Here is a 23,934-nt window from a genome sequence, read left to right as displayed (position 1 = left end):
AGTAAGAGGGCCTAGTCACAGTAAGAGCTCCTAGTCACAGTAAGAGGGCCTAGTCACAGTAAGAGGGCCTAGTCACAGTAAGAGCGACTAGTCACAGTAAGAGGGCCTAGTCACAGTAAGAGGGCCTAGTCACAGTAAGAGCGTCTAGTCACAGTAAGAGCGACTAGTCACAGTAAGAGCGCCTAGTCACAGTAAGAGGGCCTAGTCACAGTAAGAGCGCCTACTCACAGTAAGAGCGCCTAGTCACAGTAAGAGGGCCTAGTCACAGTAAGAGGGCCGCCTAGTCACAGTAAGAGGGCCTAGTCACAGTAAGAGGGTCTAGTCACAGTAAGAGCGACTAGTCACAGTAAGAGCGACTAGTCACAGTAAGAGCGCCTAGTCACAGTAAGAGCACCTACTCACAGTAAGAGGGCCTAGTCACAGTAAGAGCGCCTAGTCACAGTAAGAGGGCCTAGTCACAGTAAGAGGGCCGCCTAGTCACAGTAAGAGGGCCTAGTCACAGTAAGAGGGCCTAGTCACAGTAAGAGCTCCTAGTCACAGTAAGAGGGCCTAGTCACAGTAAGAGCGACTAGTCACAGTAAGAGGGCCTAGTCACAGTAAGAGCGCCTACTCACAGTAAGAGCGACTAGTCACAGTAAGAGGGCCTAGTCACAGTAAGAGCGCCTACTCACAGTAAGAGCGCCTAGTCACAGTAAGAGTCCTAGTCACAGTAAGAGGGCCTACTCACAGTAAGAGCGCCTAGTCACAGTAAGAGGGCCTAGTCACAGTAAGAGGGCCTAGTCACAGTAAGAGCACCTAGTCACAGTAAGAGGGCCTAGTCACAGTAAGAGCGACTAGTCACAGTAAGAGCGCCTACTCACAGTAAGAGGGCCTACTCACAGTAAGAGCGCCTAGTCACAGTAAGAGGGCCTAGTCACAGTAAGAGGGCCTAGTCACAGTAAGAGCGCCTAGTCACAGTAAGAGCGACTAGTCACAGTAAGAGGGCCTAGTCACAGTAAGAGGGCCTAGTCACAGTAAGAGGGCCTAGTCACAGTAAGAGCGACTAGTCACAGTAAGAGGGCCTAGTCACAGTAAGAGCGACTAGTCACAGTAAGAGGGCCTACTCACAGTAAGAGGGCCTACTCACAGTAAGAGGGCCTAGTCACAGTAAGAGTCCTAGTCACAGTAAGAGCGCCTACTCACAGTAAGAGGGCCTACTCACAGTAAGAGGGCCTAGTCACAGTAAGAGCGCCTAGTCACAGTAAGAGCGACTAGTCACAGTAAGAGGGCCTAGTCACAGTAAGAGCGACTAGTCACAGTAAGAGGGCCTACTCACAGTAAGAGGGCCTACTCACAGAAAGAGGGCCTAGTCACAGTAAGAGTCCTAGTCACAGTAAGAGGGCCTAGTCACAGTAAGAGGGCCTACTCACAGTAAGAGGGCCTAGTCACAGTAAGAGCGCCTACTCACAGTAAGAGGGCCTAGTCACAGTAAGAGGGCCTAGTCACAGTAAGAGCGCCTAGTCACAGTAAGAGCGCCTAGTCACAGTAAGAGGGCCTAGTCACAGTAAGAGCGACTAGTCACAGTAAGAGGGCCTAGTCACAGTAAGAGCGACTAGTCACAGTAAGAGGGCCTAGTCACAGTAAGAGTGCCTAGTCACAGTAAGAGGGCCTAGTCACAGTAAGAGCGACTAGTCACAGTAAGAGGGTCTAGTGAAAAAAGCCCACTTTGTTGACTGAACTCTCTGTCTTGGGCTACTGTAGAATGTTGGTACCCTAACACTAACATTAATTGTATGCGTCTATGCACTGAGACCAAGCCCATCATAGCTGCACAGTCTTTTAATTGATGAGAGAAGGTGTGTATATATGTGTGTGTAAGTTAGAGAAGGTGTGTATATCTGCGTGTGTATGAGAGAAGGTGTGTATATCTGTGTGTGTATGAGAGAAGGTGTGTATATCTGTGTGCGTATGAGAGAAGGTGTGTATATCTGTGTGTGTATGAGAGAAGGTGTGTATATCTGTGTGTGTATGTCAGAGAAGGTGTGTATATCTGTGTGTGTATGAAAGAAGGTGTGTATATCTGAGTGTGTGTATGAGTGAGAGAGAGAGAGAGAGAGAGAGAGAGAGAGAAGGTGTGTATATCTGTGTGTGTGTATGAGTGAGAGAGAGTGAGAGAGAGAGAGAGAGAGAGAGAGAAGGTGTTCATATCTGTGTGTGTGTATGAGTGAGAGAGAGAGAGAGAGAGAGAGAGAGAGAGAGAGAAGGTGTGTATATCTGTGTGTGTGTATGTGAGAGCGAGAGAGAGAGAGAGAGAGAAGGTGAGTATATCTGTGTGTGTGTATGTGAGACAGAGAGAGAGAGAAGGTGTGTTCATATCTGTGTGTGTGTATGTGAGAGAGAGAGAGAGAGAGAGAGAGAGAGAAGGTGAGTATATCTGTGTGTGTGTATGTGAGAGAGAGAGAGAGAGAGAAGGTGTGTTCATATCTATGTGTGTATGTGAGAGAGAGAGAGAGAGAGAGAGAGAGAAGGTGTGTTCATATCTGTGTGTGTGTATGTGAGAGAGAGAGAGAGAGAAGGTGTGTTCATATCTGTGTGTGTGTATGAGAGAGAGAGAGAGAGAGAGAGAGAAGGTGAGTATATCTGTGTGTGTGTATGTGAGAGAGAGAGAGAGAGAGAGAGAGAGAGAGAGAAGGTGTGTTCATATCTGTGTGTGTGTATGTGAGAGAGAGAGAGAGAGAGAGAGAGAAGGTGTGTTCATATCTGTGTGTGTGTATGAGAGAGAGAGGGTGTGAATACCTGTTTATGCTGGTTGTGTTGCTTGTTCTCTGGACTTTCTCCTTTGGAAGAGGAGCTTTGTTGCCGTAGTCGCGCTCCACTGCCTGGCCAATCAGGTGATGATGGTATCATATTGTTGCTGGAAGGTCGTGGGTAGGGACCAGAGTTCAGCAGAGTGGGCGGAGTCCAGCCGCGTATACCACCTGGAGGTGGCGGTTGGTCGATTCGACGTTGGGGCCCGGCACTGTTTTGCCTTGGGACGGTGGGTTGGTGCTGCGTGTCAGTGAGTGACAGTTGCCGCCTCGAAAACTCTCCAGAATGTCTGGCCAGGTCCTCGGCACTGCTGGCCCCGCCTCCCTGACTCAGGAAGGACTGTTTACTCCCTCCTGGCCCCGCCCCATCTTCAGTGTTGCTGTGGGAACTGACGGAGCTGTGGCAGTCAGAGCCTGAATCTCCTGTGGTTCCCCTGGGAGAGACAGCCAGGCTTGCAGCCATCTGGTACACAGGGTTCTGGAAAGACAGCGGGGCCAGTAACTGGGTTGGCCGGCCCAGGAAACCGTCCGTCCCTGGGCCGCTGGATGTCTGGGCCAGCTTGTGTAGTGTGAGAGCCCCTGTGGGATTGGGTGTGGAGGCCTGGGTGGTCCAGGGCACTGAGTGGCCTTCAGTGAGCCTATCCAAGGCCAGTCCTGCTTGGATGGGTGTGGACTCCAAGCCTCTGGCCACCTCCTGGAGGTCAACCATGGACAGGCTCTTTGAGCCGTTTGCTAGGCCTGACTCTGGCTCATTGGACTCAGAGTAACTGGAGCTGCGTGTGGGGAAGGGCTGGAGCTCTGTGCCCCGTGTCACAAAAAACAGATCCTTATTCTCTGGAGTGGGAGAGGGAAGACGGGTGAAATCCACCAGCCTGACAGAGGAAAGAGAATGAACATGAGAGAGGGAAAACATCAAGTCTAAAATAAGACTAACTTTGTAAAAACTGAAAGACTTAGAAGAATCGAAATACTGATTTACATATGGGAAGCATCACATGAATTTAAATACTGATGTAAATATGAACTGTATAACTGCACAAGAGTCAAAAAACATGTCACAAAAAACAAGTTCAGAGGGGTCTGAAACCAAGCCAACAAAAACAAATTAACACCTGCCCCAATCTCACACACACACCCACTCACACCCACTCACACCCACTCACCCCCACTCACACCCACTCACCCCCACTCACACCCACTCACCTCCACTCACACCCACTCACCCCCACTGTCACCCACTGTCACCCACTCACACCCACTCACACCCACTGTCACCCACTCACCCCCACTCACACCCACTCACCCCCACTGACACCCACTCACACCCACTCACCCCCACTCACACCCACTCACCCCCACTGTCACCCACTCACACCCACTCACCCCCACTCACACCCACTCACCCCCACTCACACCCACTCACAACCACTCACACCCACTCACACCCACTCACCCCCATTCACACCCACTCATATATTTACAAACACAAACAAAACGTCAACTTGTGGTCAGCAGAAATTCAGCAGTGAGAATAAGAGTCATAAAGATAAATTACTAGTGTAGATGTTAAACTGTCCTGCTTGTGTCTTTAGCCAGACGGTTTTTAATAACACAGTTATTTTTTTCCTCATGATCAGCTCTCTGATCTTCTCCTTCTCTGTCTGTGTTACGTGACTTCTAATTAAAAGCTTTTCATTCACTTTCCCAGTTCCCCAAATGTCTGAAGGGAGGTCAATATAAACCAGACCAAGAGAAACTGTCAAGGTCCTTTGGAAGAGAAATCTTCACAATAAGGACAAAGAACATGATTGATGAGGACAGAGTGGAGTCTCTCTCTGAAATTCAGCTGACAGATAAAACTATGACATTAGGATTTTATTGATCTGACACATCAGATCTGACAGGACTTCACACATCTGACTGGCTGGTGTGATATCACTCAGCCATGATTTAGCTGCTATAAAGTCATGCCTTGCTCTGATTGGTTGCCTTGGGCTCAAATCTCACCCTGATAGGTCGTTGGTGATTGCCATCTTCTGCAGGCCAGAGGAAATGCTGCAGCCAGGGGCGGGGGGGGAGGGTTCGCGCTCCGGCGGAAGAATCATCTGAACGCTGGACGGATTTGTCAGAGCAGTCTGCACATCCCGCAGGATTCTGGGTAATGGACCAAGTTTTGAGGCTGCAGTCTGTGAAGGAGGGTCAAACGTTAAGTAAGAGGATCCATATCTGTCAATGTCTTATAATATGTATTTGAATACCAGGGATACATGAAAAGTGATAATTAGAAACACAGGCTCCACCAAACAATGTAAATGTCTGTTCCTTAGACTATGCCTCATAAAATATACTTTGTGAGGACGCTGGTCTAAACACACACAGGGTCTGAGAGGACGCTGGTCTAAACACAGACAGGGTCTGAGAGGACGCTGGTCTAACCACACACAGGGTCTGAGAGGACCCTGGTCTAAACACACACAGGGTCTGAGAGGACGCTGGTCTAAACACACACAGGGTCTGAGAGGACGCTGGTCTAAACACACACAGGGTCTGAGAGGACGCTGGTCTAAACACACACAGGGTCTGAGAGGACGCTGGTCTAAACACACACAGGGTCAGAGAGGACGCTGGTCTAAACACACACAGGGTCTGAGAGGACGCTGGTCTAAACACACACAGGGTCAGAGAGGACGCTGGTCTAAACACACACAGGGTTCGGTTCATTACTCAGAGCATAAATACTATGTTACACTGGAATTCATATAGTACGAATAACCTCACACTGGAATTCATATGGTATGAGTAAAGTAGATCTAACCTCCAGGCAAGTGGGAACTTATTATTCCTATATTGAAAAGCAGCAAATAGTTCTGTAAAAGGTTAGAGCACAAGGTCATCATTTTTCAGCCATTATGAGTCTCTCTCTCTCCAAAAATGGCTCAAGCAACAGTCCAACAGTTCATGTCGTTTTCTTATACTGTTTTTTTGTTTGGTTTCTTTTTTTTTTTGTTTGGAGAAGAACTTTAATCAAGGAATGCTTGACTTTAATTTTCTTGCAGTCATTTTCTTAACAAGGAACCTTAAATGTAAATGTACTGGTGATTAGATTTACAGTGTTTCACTCACTGGTATGGACAAGAGCCTTACAGTAACCGCTGCTCAAAGTTACCACAGTTACATTTTCTCCCACTTATTTTCTAAGATTAAGATTAAGATCATTAATTGAAGAACCTTGAAATAAAAGGTGCTGAAGATCTTTCACATTTTTTGAAGAGCTTTGTTTCTGTTAGTATTAAATTTGTTTCTGTGTTAAATCCTATATGTTAAATTTACAAAGAAAGAAAAGCTTCAGTTATGAGTTGGTTGAATTTTATTCTACACAAAACCGAGGTACAAACCAAACCATGGCCCAAAAACCGAACTACAGACCAATATGGAAATGGGGTAAAACGTTGCAGCTCCACTAGTCATAATCATTCAGTCTTTCATCGAGTCAGTGCAGAGAATGGAGGAGTGAAGACACCAAAATACTAAAACTGACATTTAACTTCACCCTTCAACAGCTAGAACATCGCTCCGTTAATGACAAAAATATCATTTTGCACTTAGAACAGTGCCACAGCGACTAATTAGCACCTGTCTTCTGGTAACAATGACAATGAGAGTGAGAGACACAGCAGTAAAGAGTTGAATTCCTCCTCCTGTCTCTCTGTGACTCAGACTGTTTTTTAATAGTGGAAAGAGTGCATTAAATGTCTGATTCTTTTATAAATCACACGGTGATACTGGGGTTTGTGTGATTCTAAATGCAGCCAATCACACACTCACATGCAAACAAACCCACACACACACACACACACACACACACACACATTCTATTGTTAATAATAGAATAACAAAGGAATAACTAATAAAGAAATTACTGGTAAAGAAATAACCAGTAAAAGAATAACTAATAAAGGAATAACTAATAAAGGAATCACAAATAAAGGAATAACTAATAAAGGAATAACTAATAAAGGAATAACTAATAAAGGAATAACTAAAGGAATAACTAAAGGAATAACTAATAAAGGAATAACTAATAAAGGAATCACTAATAAAGGAATAACAAATAAAGGAATAACTAATAAAGGAATAACTAAAGGAATAACTAAAGGAATAACTAATAAAGGAATAACTAATAAAGGAATAACTAAAGGAATCACTAATAAAGGAATAACTAATGGAATAACTAATAAAGGAATAACTAATAAAGGAATAACTAATAAAGGAATAACTAAAGGAATAACTAATAAAGGAATAACTAATAAAGGAATAACTAATAAAGGAATAACTAAAGGAACCACTAATAAAGGAATAACTAATAAAGGAATAACTAATGGAATAACTAATAAAGGAATAACTAATGGAATAACTAATAAAGGAATAACTAATAAAGGAATAACTAAAGGAATAACTAATAAAGGAATCACTAATAAAGGAATAACTAATGGAATAACTAATAAAGGAATAACTAATAAAGGAATAACTAATAAATAACTAATAAAGGAATAACTAAAGGAATAACTAATAAAGGAATAACTAAAGGAATAACTAAAGGAATAACTAATAAAGGAATAACTAAAGGAAAAACTAATAAAGGAATAACTAATAAAGGAATAACTAAAGGAATAACTAAAGGAATAACTAATAAAGGAATAACTAAAGGAATAACTAATAAAGGAATAACTAATAAAGGAATAACTAATAAAGGAATAACTAAAGGAATTACTAATAAAGGAATAACTAATAAGGAATAACTAATAAATAACTAATAAAGGAATAACTAATAAATAACTAATAAAGGAATAACTAATACATAACTAATAAAGGAATAACTAACAAAGGAATTGCAAACAAAGAAATAACTACAGGACTGATGATTAAATAACTAATAAAGGAATACAGCAGGATTCCCCAATAAACTGTGATAAAGGGGAACGTGAGGGTGAATGGAGAGTTGTATGGTTACATTCTTAAAGGAAAAATCCAGACCTGTGCTGGAGGTCTTTAAAACCATGCATTTGTTTCAACTGGATGACCACAGCTTTGAGCGCTGAAATACATTCTGCTACATACAGTACTGAACAGGCTTTTCAGTAATCAGTGGACCAATAAGTTTTCAGTAATCACTGGACCAATGAGTTTTCAGTAATCAATGGACCAATGAGTTTTCAGTAATCACTGGACCAATGAGTTTTCAGTAATCACTGGACCAATGAGTTTTCAGTAATCACTGGACCAATGAGTTTTAAGTCATCAGTGGACCAATGAGTTTTTTAGTAATCACTGGACCAATGAGTTTTAAGTCATCAGTGGACCACTGAGTTTTCAGTAATCACTAGACCAATGAGTTTTCAGTAATCAATGGACCAATAAGTTTTCAGTAATCACTGGACCAATGAGTTTTCAGTAATCAGTGGACCAATGAGTTTTCAGTAAACAGTGGACCAATGAGTTTTCAGTAATCACTGGACCAATGAGTTTTCAGTAATCAGTGGACCAATGAGTTTTTTAGTAATCAATGGACCAATAAGTTTTCAGTAATCACTGGACCAATGAGTTTTCAGTAATCAGTGGACCAATGAGTTTTCAGTAATCAATGGACCAATGAGTTTTCAGTAATCACTGGACCAATGAGTTTTAAGTAATCAATGGACCAATGAGTTTTCAGTAATCACTAGACCAATGAGTTTTCAGTAATCACTGGACCAATGAGTTTTAAGTAATCAATGGACCAATGAGTTTTCAGTAATCACTAGACCAATGAGTTTTCAGTAATCAATGGACCAATGAGTTTTCAGTAATCACTAGACCAATGAGTTTTCAGTAATCAGTGGACCAATGAGTTTCCTCCTACATACATAAGGCACTAGGTGGCACATTAGCTATTATCTGCCTGTTAACTCTGACCACACCATCCCTCTCCCCAAATAAACTGGACCCTTCCATGGGGGAGACTGGGAAGTGGGTGTATGCAGGGAAATGCAGTGGGGCACTGTTCTGGACTGACCTGATCCATTTGGGACATGACCTCAGCCAGGAGGGAATGAAGAGTGGAGAGTTCACGGCCAAGGTCAATGTAACCTTCAAAGCCTGCCGTGTTGGAGATGGTTTCCGGATTAGAGATTTCCAGCAGGAAACGCTGCATGTTGGTCCACTCATGCTCCAGGAACTGATTCATAAAAGACATGTACTCCTCCTTATTCCCAAACCTGAAGGAAAGAGAGAGAGGGAAAAGGAGTGAGAGTAGATTAATATCAGTTACAGTCACATTTAAAACTCTCCAGTGGATTAATATCGGTTACAGTCACATTTAAAACTCTCCAGTGGATTAATATCAGTTACAGTCACATTTAAAACTCTCCAGTGGATTAATATCAGTTACAGTCACATTTAAAACTCTACAGTGGATTAATATCGGTTACAGTCACATTTAAAACTCTCCAGTGGATTAATATCAGTTACAGTCACATTTAAAACTCTCCAGTGGATTAATATCAGCTACAGTCTAGAACTCTCCAGTGAATTAATGTCAGTTACAGTTTAAAACTCTCCAGTGGATTAATATCAGTTACAGTTACAGTTTAAAACTCTCCAGTGGATTAATATCAGATACAGTTTAAAACTCTCCAGTGGATTAATATCAGTTACAGTTACAGTTTAAAACTCTCCAGTGGATTAATATCAGTTACAGTTTAAAACTCTCCAGTGGATTAATATCAGTTATAGTCACATTTAAAACTCACACATCCTCCACACACACACACATACTCAGGCCTGGACTCACTTGGTGAAGTTGGCGAGGTTTTGCGTCACCTTGGCGATAAGTGTGAGTGTGCGTGCGGTGCGGTCGTCGGGATATTCCTGTGTTAGGTTGAACAGTGATGGTGACATTATGGCAGGACACAGGAAACGCAAGAACAGCGATGCGCTGATCAAACGTTCACTGATGTCTGGTCGCCCCCGGTTGCTGCATTCCTGTCGCCACGACGCAAACACCTCCTTCAGTTCCCGTGGGAACACACTGTAGGGTAGGAGGTTACATTGTCATGGTTACAATAGGAGCTGATATTCCTGTGTTTACCTAGAGAAGATCACTGATAAGGCTACTGCATCCCATGGCAGATTACACTCTCACTGTGTGACCTAGATATTCACAGCTTTGGCACTGAAACAATCAGCAATCCTAAAATGACTTACTTTACTGCTGCATCAGACGGACAGCATGCTCTCTCCTACTGCTTGTCATCGTAGGGTAGTAACAGAGAACTAAATATGTTCTCTGTATAATATAATCCTAACCCTAACCCTAACCCTTACTGCATGATTAACTACTAACTGACAGCTGAGAATGTTCCTATGGTTACCAGTAGGAGTTGATGATCTTGCAAAAGGCCAGCTCACAGCACATTTTCAGGTTGCCCTGATGGTCTGGTAGGTCACTGGATGAACATTTGGATGGGTCAACCTCACAGTTTTCATCAGACTCATATAGGGCTTTAATAAACTCTCCTACCAACAGATGGAGAGGAAGAACAATTAAAATGCTGTATGTATGTCTCTACATGCATTGAGATCTAGTTATCATTGCACAACCTTTTTTTTCACAAAATCACTTTCAATACTACAAAGGCTATTTGTACTATGTGGTTTAGACTTCAGTAGTGTAGTGTGGTTTAGACTGCAGTAGTGTGGTTTAGACTGCAGTAGTGTGGTTTAGACTGCAGTAGTGTAGTGTGGTTTAGACTGCAGTAGTGTGGTTTAGACTGCAGTAGTGTGGTTTAGACTGCAGCAGTGTAGTGTGGTTTAGACTGCAGTAGTGTAGTGTGGTTTAGACTGCAGTAGTGTGGTTTAGACTGCAGTAGTGTAGTGTGGTTTAGACTGCAGTAGTGTAGTGTGGTTTAGACTGCAGTAGTGTGGTTTATACTGCAGTAGTGTAGTGTGGTTTAGACTGCAGTAGTGTGGTGTGGTTTAGACTGCAGTAGTGTGGTGTGGTTTAGACTGCAGTAGTGTGGTTTAGACTGCAGTAGTGTAGTGTGGTTTAGACTGCAGTAGTGTGGTTTAGACTGCAGTAGTGTGGTTTAGACTGCAGTAGTGTAGTGTGGTTTAGACTGCAGTAGTGTGGTTTAGACTGCAGTAGTGTGGTTTAGACTGCAGTAGTGTAGTGTGGTTTAGACTGCAGTAGTGTGGTTTAGACTGCAGTAGTGTAGTGTGGTTTAGACTGCAGTAGTGTAGTGTGGTTTAGACTGCAGTAGTGTGGTTTAGACTGCAGTAGTGTAGTGTGGTTTAGACTGCAGTAGTGTGGTTTAGACTGCAGTAGTGTGGTTTAGACTGCAGTAGTGTAGTGTGGTTTAGACTGCAGTAGTGTGGTTTAGACTGCAGTAGTGTAGTGTGGTTTAGACTGCAGTAGTGTAGTGTGGTTTAGACTGCAGTAGTGTGGTTTAGACTGCAGTAGTGTGGTTTAGACTGCAGTAGTGTAGTGTGGTTTAGACTGCAGTAGTGTGGTTTAGACTGCAGTAGTGTGGTTTAGACTGCAGTAGTGTAGTGTGGTTTAGACTGCAGTAGTGTGGTTTAGACTGCAGTAGTGTGGTTTAGACTGCAGTAGTGTAGTGTGGTTTAGACTGCAGTAGTGTGGTTTAGACTGCAGTAGTGTAGTGTGGTTTAGACTGCAGTAGTGTGGTTTAGACTGCAGTAGTGTGGTTTAGACTGCAGTAGTGTAGTGTGGTTTAGACTGCAGTAGTGTAGTGTGGTTTAGACTGCAGTAGTGTGGTTTAGACTGCAGTAGTGTGGTTTAGACTGCAGTAGTGTGGTTTAGACTGCAGTAGTGTAGCGTGGTTTAGACTGCAGTAGTGTGGTTTAGACTGCAGTAGTGTAGTGTGGTTTAGACTGCAGTAGTGTGGTTTAGACTGCAGTAGTGTGGTTTAGACTGCAGTAGTGTAGTGTGGTTTAGACTGCAGTAGTGTGGTTTAGACTGCAGTAGTGTAGTGTGGTTTAGACTGCAGTAGTGTAGTGTGGTTTAGACTGCAGTAGTGTGGTTTAGACTGCAGTAGTGTGGTTTAGACTGCAGTAGTGTAGTGTGGTTTAGACTGCAGTAGTGTGGTTTAGACTGCAGTAGTGTGGTTTAGACTGCAGTAGTGTAGTGTGGTTTAGACTGCAGTAGTGTGGTTTAGACTGCAGTAGTGTGGTTTAGACTGCAGCAGTGTAGTGTGGTTTAGACTGCAGTAGTGTAGTGTGGTTTAGACTGCAGTAGTGTAGTGTGGTTTAGACTGCAGTAGTGTGGTTTAGACTGCAGTAGTGTAGTGTGGTTTAGACTGCAGTAGTGTAGTGTGGTTTAGACTGCAGTAGTGTGGTTTATACTGCAGTAGTGTAGTGTGGTTTAGACTGCAGTAGTGTGGTGTGGTTTAGACTGCAGTAGTGTGGTGTGGTTTAGACTGCAGTAGTGTGGTTTAGACTGCAGTAGTGTAGTGTGGTTTAGACTGCAGTAGTGTGGTTTAGACTGCAGTAGTGTGGTTTAGACTGCAGTAGTGTAGTGTGGTTTAGACTGCAGTAGTGTGGTTTAGACTGCAGTAGTGTGGTTTAGACTGCAGTAGTGTAGTGTGGTTTAGACTGCAGTAGTGTGGTTTAGACTGCAGTAGTGTAGTGTGGTTTAGACTGCAGTAGTGTAGTGTGGTTTAGACTGCAGTAGTGTGGTTTAGACTGCAGTAGTGTAGTGTGGTTTAGACTGCAGTAGTGTGGTTTAGACTGCAGTAGTGTGGTTTAGACTGCAGTAGTGTAGTGTGGTTTAGACTGCAGTAGTGTGGTTTAGACTGCAGTAGTGTAGTGTGGTTTAGACTGCAGTAGTGTAGTGTGGTTTAGACTGCAGTAGTGTGGTTTAGACTGCAGTAGTGTAGTGTGGTTTAGACTGCAGTAGTGTGGTTTAGACTGCAGTAGTGTGGTTTAGACTGCAGTAGTGTAGTGTGGTTTAGACTGCAGTAGTGTGGTTTAGACTGCAGTAGTGTGGTTTAGACTGCAGTAGTGTAGTGTGGTTTAGACTGCAGTAGTGTGGTTTAGACTGCAGTAGTGTAGTGTGGTTTAGACTGCAGTAGTGTGGTTTAGACTGCAGTAGTGTAGTGTGGTTTAGACTGCAGTAGTGTAGTGTGGTTTAGACTGCAGTAGTGTGGTTTAGACTGCAGTAGTGTGGTTTAGACTGCAGTAGTGTGGTTTAGACTGCAGTAGTGTAGCGTGGTTTAGACTGCAGTAGTGTAGTGTGGTTTAGACTGCAGTAGTGTGGTTTAGACTGCAGTAGTGTAGTGTGGTTTAGACTGCAGTAGTGTGGTTTAGACTGCAGTAGTGTAGTGTGGTTTAGACTGCAGTAGTGTGGTTTAGACTGCAGTAGTGTGGTTTAGACTGCAGTAGTGTAGTGTGGTTTAGACTGCAGTAGTGTGGTTTAGACTGCAGTAGTGTGGTTTAGACTGCAGTAGTGTGGTTTAGACTGCAGTAGTGTAGTGTGGTTTAGACTGCAGTAGTGTGGTTTAGACTGCAGTAGTGTAGTGTGGTTTAGACTGCAGTAGTGTAGTGTGGTTTAGACTGCAGTAGTGTGGTTTAGACTGCAGTAGTGTAGTGTGGTTTAGACTGCAGTAGTGTGGTTTAGACTGCAGTAGTGTAGTGTGGTTTAGACTGCAGTAGTGTAGTGTGGTTTAGACTGCAGTAGTGTAGTGTGGTTTAGACTGCAGTAGTGTAGTGTGGTTTAGACTGCAGTAGTGTGGTTTAGACTGCAGTAGTGTAGTGTGGTTTAGACTGCAGTAGTGTAGTGTGGTTTAGACTGCAGTAGTGTAGTGTGGTTTAGACTGCAGTAGTGTAGTGTGGTTTAGACTGCAGTAGTGTGGTTTAGACTGCAGTAGTGTAGTGTGGTTTAGACTGCAGTAGTGTAGTGTGGTTTAGACTGCAGTAGTGTAGTGTGGTTTAGACTGCAGTAGTGTAGTGTGGTTTAGACTGCAGTAGTGTGGTTTAGACTGCAGTAGTGTGGTTTAGACTGCAGTAGTGTAGTGTGGTTTAGACTGCAGTAGTGTAGCGTGGTTTAGACTGCAGTAGTGTAGTGTGGTTTAGACTGCAGTAGTGTAGTGTGGTTTAGACTGTAGTAGTGTGGTTTAGACTGCAGTAGTGTGGTTTAGACTGCAGTAGTGTAGTGTGGTTTAGACTGCAGTAGTGTAGTGTGGTTTAGACTGCAGTAGTGTAGTGTGGTTTAGACTGCAGTAGTGTAGTGTGGTTTAGACTGCAGTAGTGTAGTGTGGTTTAGACTGCAGTAGTGTAGTGTGTTGCATAGACACCGATTCCAGTGAATGTTCAGCAGTGAGTGGTTCAGTTTTTTGTTCTAGCCACATCAAAGTCAGAAAAACAGTAATGCATTATTCATCAAGGGCATATGTATTCTCAACATAAAACCAAAGAGAAATATTATGTTTCTCATATATTCACACAAACACACACACACACACACACACACAAACACACACCCAATCCTGACAAAGATACACACACAATCTATCACAATAGGAGAAGATATGAGAATTGTGAGATTTGAAGTGGCATGTGTCTTTGCAGATAATTCTTCCTCTCTCTCAGTCTAAGGGAGTTTTTCCCTGCCACTGACGCCCTGGGCTTGCTCTGGTCCGCCATCCTGTAAAGCTGCTTGTTGTCCATTGTCCACACACACTCCGACAGTTCTCTTACCCAGTGCGTCCTGTAGGTATTTCTGTCCAACCAGTTTCAGGTACTCCTCAATAGCCTTAGTGCCCAGTGTGTTCTCTCTGAAAATCAGCTGTTCTTTCTCCCCACAGCGATCAACCTCTGACATCATCAGGTCGGTCAGGAAGTCCTGAAACAACAACAGGAAAAGTCCACTTAAAGAACAGTCCTATCCGTGTGATAATGAGACTATGATCCCAATTTACTAAGAACACCAGCAGTGGTGCCTAATTTACTTGTGTAGAAATATAAAATGCGAACAGCGAACAGTTTCTTGTTCATGAGTGATCTGAGAGACGTCATAATGATGAATAATAGCCACAAACAACCTCATTTTAATAACTCACACATCTCTTAGATGAAGCGTTTGAGCGGCATACTTTGACTCAGATCATGACGAGCGTGAGGAACTGAGTAGCTGGGTAAATCCACCCATGAACAAAGTGAAATTCCATCCCCAAGTCAGTAGGTTTGTAGCTTACAACACCAAGAACAGTAGTAACTGCAGCATTTAGTGGATTCTTCAATTGTCTCATTGGCGTATCAATGACTGAGCAAACGGCCTGTCTGAGATTAGTCAGTATATCATGGGAGCACTGGATGTCTGCAGTACAACAGAAAGAAGAGGGAATCTCACTGCTACCAGCCTCCTTACACCCCCTCAGTCTAAATTAGTCCATCTGACAGACAACACACACACACACACACACACACACACACACACAGACAGACACACACACACACACAGACAGACACATAGACACAGACACACACACAAACACACACAAACACACGCACGCGCACACACACACACACACACACACAAACACACGCACACACACACAGACACACACAGACACACACACACACACACACACAGACACACACAGACAGACAGACAGACACACACACACACACACACAGCAGCTCACCATTACAGTTCATTCATACACTAAGTAGGCTGATGTTTAAGGATGTCAGAAATATATGAAGTCCGAAATATGCAATGAAAAGAGTAAACTGTGGCACAGGTGTTGAGTTTGAAAGCATATCCCATATCTTTCACTGGGAGGTGTGTGTGTCTGCCTGTGTGTATGTGTGTTTAATATGGATTTCAAGCCACTGGGGAGTCTCATTTGGAGACAAACTTTTAGTCTTTCAGAAGGGGTAACACTGACCACTGACCAGCCAATGAGGGGTAGACTTTGCAATAATGACACAGCCTGTTTATAGGAGAGTCATGTCTGAAGTGCTGTCTGGTTTTATGCTTTCCATTAATTACAATTACAATTTACAATTTAGCATATGGCAGACGCTTTTAGCCAAAGCGACTTACAATCAGTGCATCAGTCGGATTCCTAATACCTCATAAGCAGACATCACAATAAGACTGAGTGTCAGTTTACTCCTTCGTATTGCACCCCTGGAATTCTTTGACAAACATAGAAACAAGACGTTTTTTTTTTTTTTTATCTTGTGCATCACTGAGCACTCAGTTCAGACACTACGCTTGTGTCTGATTAGCTGCCACTCCGCCGTCAAAGCGGAATTTTTTACTTGAGAAGGTTTTTATTTGAGAACCTGGTTTTTATTTGAGAATTTACAGTATCTCCAAACTACTGAGTGACCCTTCTTGCCGACGATGTCTTCGTCCTTCGAGCTGGTCATGGGCACGGCTTTTTATTCTGTGCTGCTCATTTCACTTATTTTGCTTATTCTGCTCCAACTACAAGCCTGTCAGCCCCTGTGTCTGTAAACAATACCAAGTGTTGGCCTGAATTTATACCTCTCACCGTGCAGCCTGACTTGGGCAATGCATATCTCCATTCCTGCAACAAAACTGGCAGCTCGTGATTCATTTCTGTGCATGCCATCTCAGCATGGAATTGAACTATATCGAACATTTGCTGATATTTTTTTCACATTTCTGTATCGCCCAGCCCTATCCCACAATATCGTTCATTGGCCCCTTTGACTACTTATAATCGGTAGCCCAGGATACATATAAACATAGTTGACCCCTTATATTGGTAGTACTAGTACCTGTAGCTATGGCAGTGCTTTTGGTGGCGATGAGAGATGGACTGATGCTATTCACTGGTGTTCACACTGGCCCGATACAGCATAGCCAACGCTCTTGGCTCTTGGAATCAGTACCTGAATACTTTAATGTTTCCAAGTGCGAGTACACTGACAAACAATGAGGTGGCCCTTGTTTCTGCCACAAAACTGACTGCAGAGCTGGAGGGACACAATGAAGATGAGCAGGCACTACAATGGTTTATGATGAAATTCTAGAGGGGCAGTCCCCACACATAGAGGCAACATCACATGTGCAAAGCTACCTCAGGGAGTCCACAGAGAAGATTTGAGTCTCTGCAAGCTCTGATAATGTCCCAGAGAACTGAAGGGGAAACAGAATCCAGTCCCCCTCTTTGGCTCTCACGACTCAGAGAGCCCAGTGTCGAGGGTAAACAGCTCTTTAGTGCAGTCTCTCAGGCTGTTAATGTGAAAAGAAACAGATGTACAGTTGTGTTAGAGATGATGTTAATGGTAGGGGTTGTAGTTGTGGTAGAGTTGTGTTATAGATGGTGTTAATGGTAGGGTTGTAGTTGTGGTAGAGTTGTGTTAGAGATGGTGTTAATGGTAGGGTTGTAGTTGTGGTAGAGTTGTGTTATAGATGGTGTTAATGGTAGGGTTGTAGTTGTGGTAGAGTTGTGTTAGAGATGGTGTTAATGGTAGGGTTGTAGTTGTGGTAGAGTTGTGTTAGAGATGGTGTTAATGGTAGGGTTGTAGTTGTGGTAGAGTTGTGTTAGAGATGGTGTTAATGGTAGGGTTGTAGTTGTGGTAGAGTTGTGTTAGAGATGATGTTAATGGTAGGGTTGTAGTTGTGGTAGAGTGGTGTTATAGATGGTGTTAATGGTAGGGTTGTAGTTGTGGTAGAGTTGTGTTATAGATGGTGTTAATGGTAGGGTTGTAGTTGTGGTAGAGTTGTGTTAGAGATGATGTTAATGGTAGGGTTGTAGTTGTGGTAGAGTGGTGTTATAGATGGTGTTAATGGTAGGGTTGTGGTTGTGGTAGAGTTGTGTTAGAGATGGTGGTGGTATTAATACTGGGAGTGGTGGAGATAGTGGTGTTATTAAAGGTGTCATTAGTAGCGGTGATACTAGGAGTGGTGGAGATGAGGGTTTTATTAGTGGTGATACTGGGAGTGGTGGAGATGATGGTGTTATTAGTGGTGATACTAGGAGTGGTGGAGATGAGGGTTTTATTAGTGGTGATACTGGGAGTGGTGGAGATGATGGTGTTATTAGTGGTGATACTGGGAGTGGTGGAGATGAGGGTGTTATTAGTGGTTATACTGGGAGTGGTGGAGATGAGGGTGTTATTAGTGGTGATACTGGGAGTGGTGGAGATGATGGTGTTATTAGTGGTGATACTAGGAGTGGTGGAGATGATGGTGTTATTAGTGGTGATACTGGGAGTGGTGGAGATGAGGGTGTTATTAGTGGTTATACTGGGAGTGGTGGAGATGAGGGTGTTATTAGTGGTGATACTGGGAGTGGTGGAGATGATGGTGTTATTAGTGGTGATACTAGGAGTGGTGGAGATGATGGTGTTATTAGTGGTGATACTGGGAGTGGTGGAGATGATGGTGTTATTAGTGGTGATACTGGGAGTGGTGGAGATGAGGGTGTTATTAGTGGTGATACTAGGAGTGGTGGAGATGATGGTGTTATTAGTGGTGATACTGGGAGTGGTGGAGATGAGGGTGTTATTAGTGGTAATACTAGGAGTGGTGGAGATGATGGTGTTATTAGTAGTGGTGATACTGGGAGTGGTGGGAATGGTGATGGTGGAACATTTGTTGTTCTGGATTGCAGTCACAAGTCAACATGGGACAAGACCTAAAAAAGGTCCTAATGGCACAGGAGCTGTACTGTGCTGTTCCTGTGAAAGATTCCCACGTGTCGGGGCCTAACAGGGTGGACAGAGCAGGCTTTGTGTAAGGAAACTCAGGGATGGTTTATGAGCTCCACACCACAAGAGCCTCGTACTCGTCACTGGCCTGATTTCATTCTGGTCGTCCCCATCCTCAGTGTGTGGGACTGAAGAAATGCAGGAGGAAACAGAGGGGAAAAACGAGAGAGGGTCGGAGAGAGAAACATTTTGGACCAGCTTAAACAATCCTCACATGAAAGTCAAAATTTAAGATACATCATAAACAGCAAACATCTTAGCGCCTCAGAGGGACTGGCTGTACTTCTTTAACACCCCGTGGACGTAATACAGTAAATGATCTCTGACCCCTGACCTCATTCATGCTGCACGCCGTCCAAAACATGCGACACATGCCTGCACTATGTCAGCAAACTTTACAGCTGACCGTCAACAAAAAAACAACGACCTTGACTTGGACATTTCCTTTGCCTTTATACCAATTTACCTCAAAGCCTCATCAAGAATGCCATAATTAATGACTGAAGGACAGGGGGGCATGTGTGACAACAGGAGACAGAGAGAGACAGGGGGGGTACAGAGAGATAGAGAGAGAGACAGGGAGGTACAGAGAGATAGAGATAGGGGGGTACAGAGAGATAGAGAGAGAGACAGGGAGGTACAGAGAGATAGAGGGAGAGACAGGGAGGTAAAGAGAGATAGAGATAGGGGGGTACAGAGAGATAGAGAGAGAGACAGGGAGGTACAGAGAGATAGAGATAGGGGAGTCCAGAGAGATGGAGAGAGAGACAGGGGGAGTATAGAGATGGAGAGAGAGAGAGGGGAGTACAGAGAGATAGAGAGAGAGAGACGGGGGGAATATAGAGAGATAGAGAGAGAGAGAGAAAGAGACAGGGGAGTCCAGAGAGATGGAGAGAGATAGAGAGAGAGAGACGGGGGGAATATAGAGAGATAGAGAGAGACAGGGGAGTACAGAGAGATAGAGACGGGGGGTATAGAGATAGAGAGGGAGACAGGGGAGTACAGAGAGATAGAGAGAGAGAGACGGGGGGAATATAGAGAGATAGAGAGAGAGAGAGACAGGGGAGTACAGAGAGATGGAGAGACAGGGGAGTCCAGAGAGATGCAGAGAGAGACAGGGGGAGTATAGAGATGGAGAGAGAGACAGGGGAGTACAGACAGATAGAGAGAGAGAGACAGGGGGAGTATAGAGATGGAGAGAGAGACAGGGGAGTACAGACAGATAGAGAGAGAGAGATGGGGGGGTATAGAGATAGAGAGAGAGAGAGACAGGGGAGTCCAGAGAGATGGCGAGAGAGATAGGGGGAGTATAGAGATGGAGAGAGAGACAGGGGAGTACAGACAGATAGAGAGAGAGAGACGGGGGGGTAGAGAGATAAAGAGAGAGACAGGCGAGTACAGAGAGATGGAGAGAGAGACAGGGGGAGTATAGAGATGGAGAGAGAGACAGGGGAGTCCAGAGAGATGGAGAGAGAGAGACAGGGGGAGTATAGAGATGGAGAGAGAGACAGGGGAGTACAGACAGATAGAGAGAGAGAGACAGGGGGGTATAGAGATGGAGAGAGAGACAGGGGAGTACAGACAGATAGAGAGAGAGAGACAGGGGGGTATAGAGATGGAGAGAGAGACAGGGGAGTACAGAGAGATAGAGAGAGAGAGATGGGGGGGCATAGAGATAGAGAGAGAGAGAGACAGGGGAGTCCAGAGAGATGGCGAGAGAGATAGGGGGAGTATAGAGATGGAGAGAGAGACAGGGGAGTACAGAGAGATAGAGAGAGAGAGACGGGGGGAGTATAGAGATAGAGAGAGAGACAGGGGAGTACAGAGAGATGGAGAGAGAGAGACGGGGGGAGTATAGAGATGGAGAGAGAGACAGGGGAGTACAGAGAGATAGAGAGAGAGAGACAGGGGGAGTATAGAGATGGAGAGAGAGACAGGGGAGTCCAGAGAGATGGAGAGAGAGACAGGGGGAGTATAGAGATGGAGAGAGAGACAGGGGAGTACAGAGAGATAGAGAGAGAGAGATGGGGGGAGTATAGAGATAGAGAGAGAGACAGGGGAGTCCAGAGAGATGGCGAGAGAGATAGGGGGAGTATAGAGATGGAGAGAGAGACAGGGGAGTACAGAGAGATAGAGAGAGAGAGAGACGGGGGGGGTATAGAGATAGAGAGAGAGACAGGGGAGTACAGAGAGATGGAGAGAGAGACAGGGGGAGTATAGAGATGGAGAGAGAGACAGGGGGAGTATAGAGATGGAGAGAGAGACAGGGGAGTCCAGAGAGATGGAGAGAGAGACAGGGGGAGTATAGGAACCACAGACCTGCTCACGGTCACTACTGACGGGAACCACAGACCTGCTCACGGTCACTACTGATGGGAACCACAGACCTGCTCACGGTCACTACTGATGGGAACCACAGACCTGCTCAACAAGGTGACCTGAAGTCCTCAACATTAGGAATGCAAGGCAGCTATCACAGTCACTGAGGCCAATGAAAGAGCACAATACTCCACTGACTTCAGACTGTCCAGTCTCGTTTCCACTCTTCTCAGTCTGAGAGAAGCCTTTTCACACTCATTCTAGCTAATTTAGCTCATTACTAAAGCGAATCACTCCTTTTCCCAGCTATAAAGACAGAGACATTGGTAAGAATTGCTGGTCACAGTGTGTTGAGAATGTGCTGTTGAACAGGGGACACATAGGGACTCCGGCTCTGACTAAACTCCACTCTGAGGGCCTGTCTGCAGTTAAACCAGAGATGTGACCATCTATGGTCAATTTCAGCTCATGTTTACATCTTTCAGATAGTTTAACCACAAACACATCATCGGCAGCCATACAAACACTGGCAGGGTAGCAACCAGTCATCAACAGTCAACAGACACAGCCAATCAGAGCTCCAGCAGCTGAGGACAGTCAAACTATTGAATAACTGAGTGTGCTAAATGTGGTACGGAGGACACAAAGGGCCAAAATCCCCAACAGGACAATATAAACACACACACACTCTTATATACATATATGAATACATACATACACACACACACACACACACATATATATATATATATATATATATATATATATATACACACACACACACACACATATCTCTATCTATCTATCTATCTATTTATATATATATATATATATATATATACATGTGTGTGTGTGTAGAGGGAGAGAGAGAGAGAGAGAGAGAGAGATGCAGAGCCAAAAACAACCATCTGCACTATATCTCTTAAGTCTGGAATGCCTGTAGATTGAAGATGTCATGCTAACTGTCTGAAGTGCAGAGAATAGAGACCAGACATGAGAAACCTTGACTGTGTTCTTAAGAGGCTGCAAAGGGAATAATGATCTGGGGGGTAACAAAACAGAAAGAGAGCTAACATCTCTACGCCAGAGAAAAGAGAGCTAACATCTCTACGCCAGAGAAAAGAGAGCTAACATCTCTACGCCAGAGAAAAGAGAGCTAACATCTCCAGGCCAGAGAAAAGAGAGCTAACATCTCCAGGCCAGAGAAAAGAGAGCTAACATCTCCAGGCCAGAGTAAAGAGAGCTAACATCTCCAGGCCAGAGAAAAGAGAGCTAACATCTCCAGGCCAGAGTAAAGAGAGCTAACATCTCCAGGCCAGAGTAAAGAGAGCTAACATCTCCAGGCCAGAGAAAAGAGAGCTAACATCTCCAGGCCAGAGAAAAGAGAGCTAACATCTCCAGGCCAGAGAAAAGAGAGCTAACATCTCCAGGCCAGAGTAAAGAGAGCTAACATCTCCAGGCCAGAGTAAAGAGAGCTAACATCTCCAGGCCAGAGAAAAGAGAGCTAACATCTCCAGGCCAGAGAAAAGAGAGCTAACATCTCTAGGCTACAGAAAAGAGATCCACAGAACATGTGCCCAACAGGATAGGCCATTAATAATCACATTTTTATAAAAAGTTAGTTTTCCACACAACTCACTTGGTAGTATAGCCAAAGGTTTCCATGAAAAACATAGCACAACTATCTCTGAAACTGGAACAGTTGTTCTTTTGAGTAAAAAAACAGGAACTAAGGGAATGAATATGAGTAACATGAATATGGCTGTCTAATATTGGCAACTGGCAATACTGACTAAGTAGTCTGAGTGAAGTAAGATGCCTATATAATGATGTAAAGCAATAACCCTTTTCTGTGTGTAGTTTTTGGTGACAAGTCTTGTCTGTACCTTGGCCTTTCCAGTACTCTGTAGTATATGCACAAGAGCACATGCAATCTCCTCCTTGTTCCTCACGCTGATCACAGGCTCCAGGACGGGACAGAGCAGCATGTAGTTATTAGTGATGTACTCTGCAAATTCCTTATACAGCTCCATGGGCAGGATGCTGATGCTCTGGTACCGAGCCTTGATACGAATCATGGGTCCAGTTGCTTTGCCTTTACCGGGGTTGGGTGTGCTGACTGCATACCATTTCTCCACAAACTGGCGGCCCGTCACTCCCGCCACCGGGATGCTGACCAGTCCTACGTAGTTGTTCTTGTCCTTCTTCTTCTTCTTGTCTGAGTCTTTGTAAAGGTGGACAGTGATGGTGTTGACAGCCGGCAGATTGTTAAACTCGAAGTGCTCCCCCCAGAAGACGTTGTCTGTCTTCAGTTTGCAGGTGGTCCTTGCATAAAGACTCTCGTCCAGACACAGCTCACAGAAGTATTTTTTTTTGGCAGGAAGATCTTTCGCCTCGATCACCCAGAACTTCAGCATGTTCTCCACCCTACGACTGTTGTCCTGGAAACAGAGGTAAGGGGGAGGTGGACACAGAGGTAGGGGGGGAGGTGGACACAGAGGTAAGGGGGAGGTGGAAACAGGGTTAGGGTTAGGGTTAGGGTTAGGGTTTAGGGTTAGGGTTAGGGTTATGGGTCACTGACTTGGTGAGTGCTCACATTTCCAATCAGCTATTAGCAGTTTTTGTTTCATCTCACCTCACGCCAGAAAACATGAAGCCCAAATGGATGAGCTGTATAAAAACAATGACCACTGTCTCAACCACCTGTCACCCTCAGTGACTGTTTGCTTACATATCTTTCAACAGACTGATGTCCTGCCAGCAGGTTGACTTTGTGAATTTGTGTCTCTTCACCATATTATAACTCAATAACATAAAAGAACATTACAATCACTCAGTAACAATACTATCACCAAATAACACCACTATAGCATAACATTGCTATTGCAACACTACTGATAACAATATGATAACAATACTGTCGGTGAGTAACAAAATCATTGAGCATTATTATTATCACTAAGTAACACTATTGTCCCTGAGTAAAAACACTACTATCATCAAATAACATCACTATAGCAATATAACATTACAATCACTGAAAAAATATTACCATGACTGAATAACATTACTATCAGTAAGT

The 23,934-nt window shown here is 44.1% G+C and overlaps 1 protein-coding gene across 1 annotated transcript in view; it reads right to left on the bottom strand.

Annotated features, from left to right (window-relative positions):
- dab2ipb (DAB2 interacting protein b) overlaps positions 1–23,934 on the bottom strand; it is a 132,409-nt gene that overhangs the window by 10,696 nt on the left and 97,779 nt on the right. Inside the window, exons 6-12 of the mRNA XM_030773216.1 lie at positions 22,739–23,293; positions 14,538–14,682; positions 10,196–10,340; positions 9,616–9,852; positions 8,839–9,040; positions 4,794–4,972; positions 2,776–3,658 (exon numbers count right to left, since the gene is read on the bottom strand). Coding sequence (XP_030629076.1) covers positions 2,776–3,658; positions 4,794–4,972; positions 8,839–9,040; positions 9,616–9,852; positions 10,196–10,340; positions 14,538–14,682; positions 22,739–23,293 — 2,346 coding nt within the window. The remainder of the gene's footprint in view (positions 1–2,775; positions 3,659–4,793; positions 4,973–8,838; positions 9,041–9,615; positions 9,853–10,195; positions 10,341–14,537; positions 14,683–22,738; positions 23,294–23,934) is intronic.

The sequence above is a fragment of the Chanos chanos genome, chromosome 1 (assembly GCF_902362185.1).
Source record: "Chanos chanos chromosome 1, fChaCha1.1, whole genome shotgun sequence".
Classification (NCBI taxonomy): Eukaryota; Metazoa; Chordata; class Actinopteri; order Gonorynchiformes; family Chanidae; genus Chanos; species Chanos chanos.
Note: the sequence above shows the minus strand (reverse complement) of the source record. Positions and strands in the feature narration are given on the sequence as shown.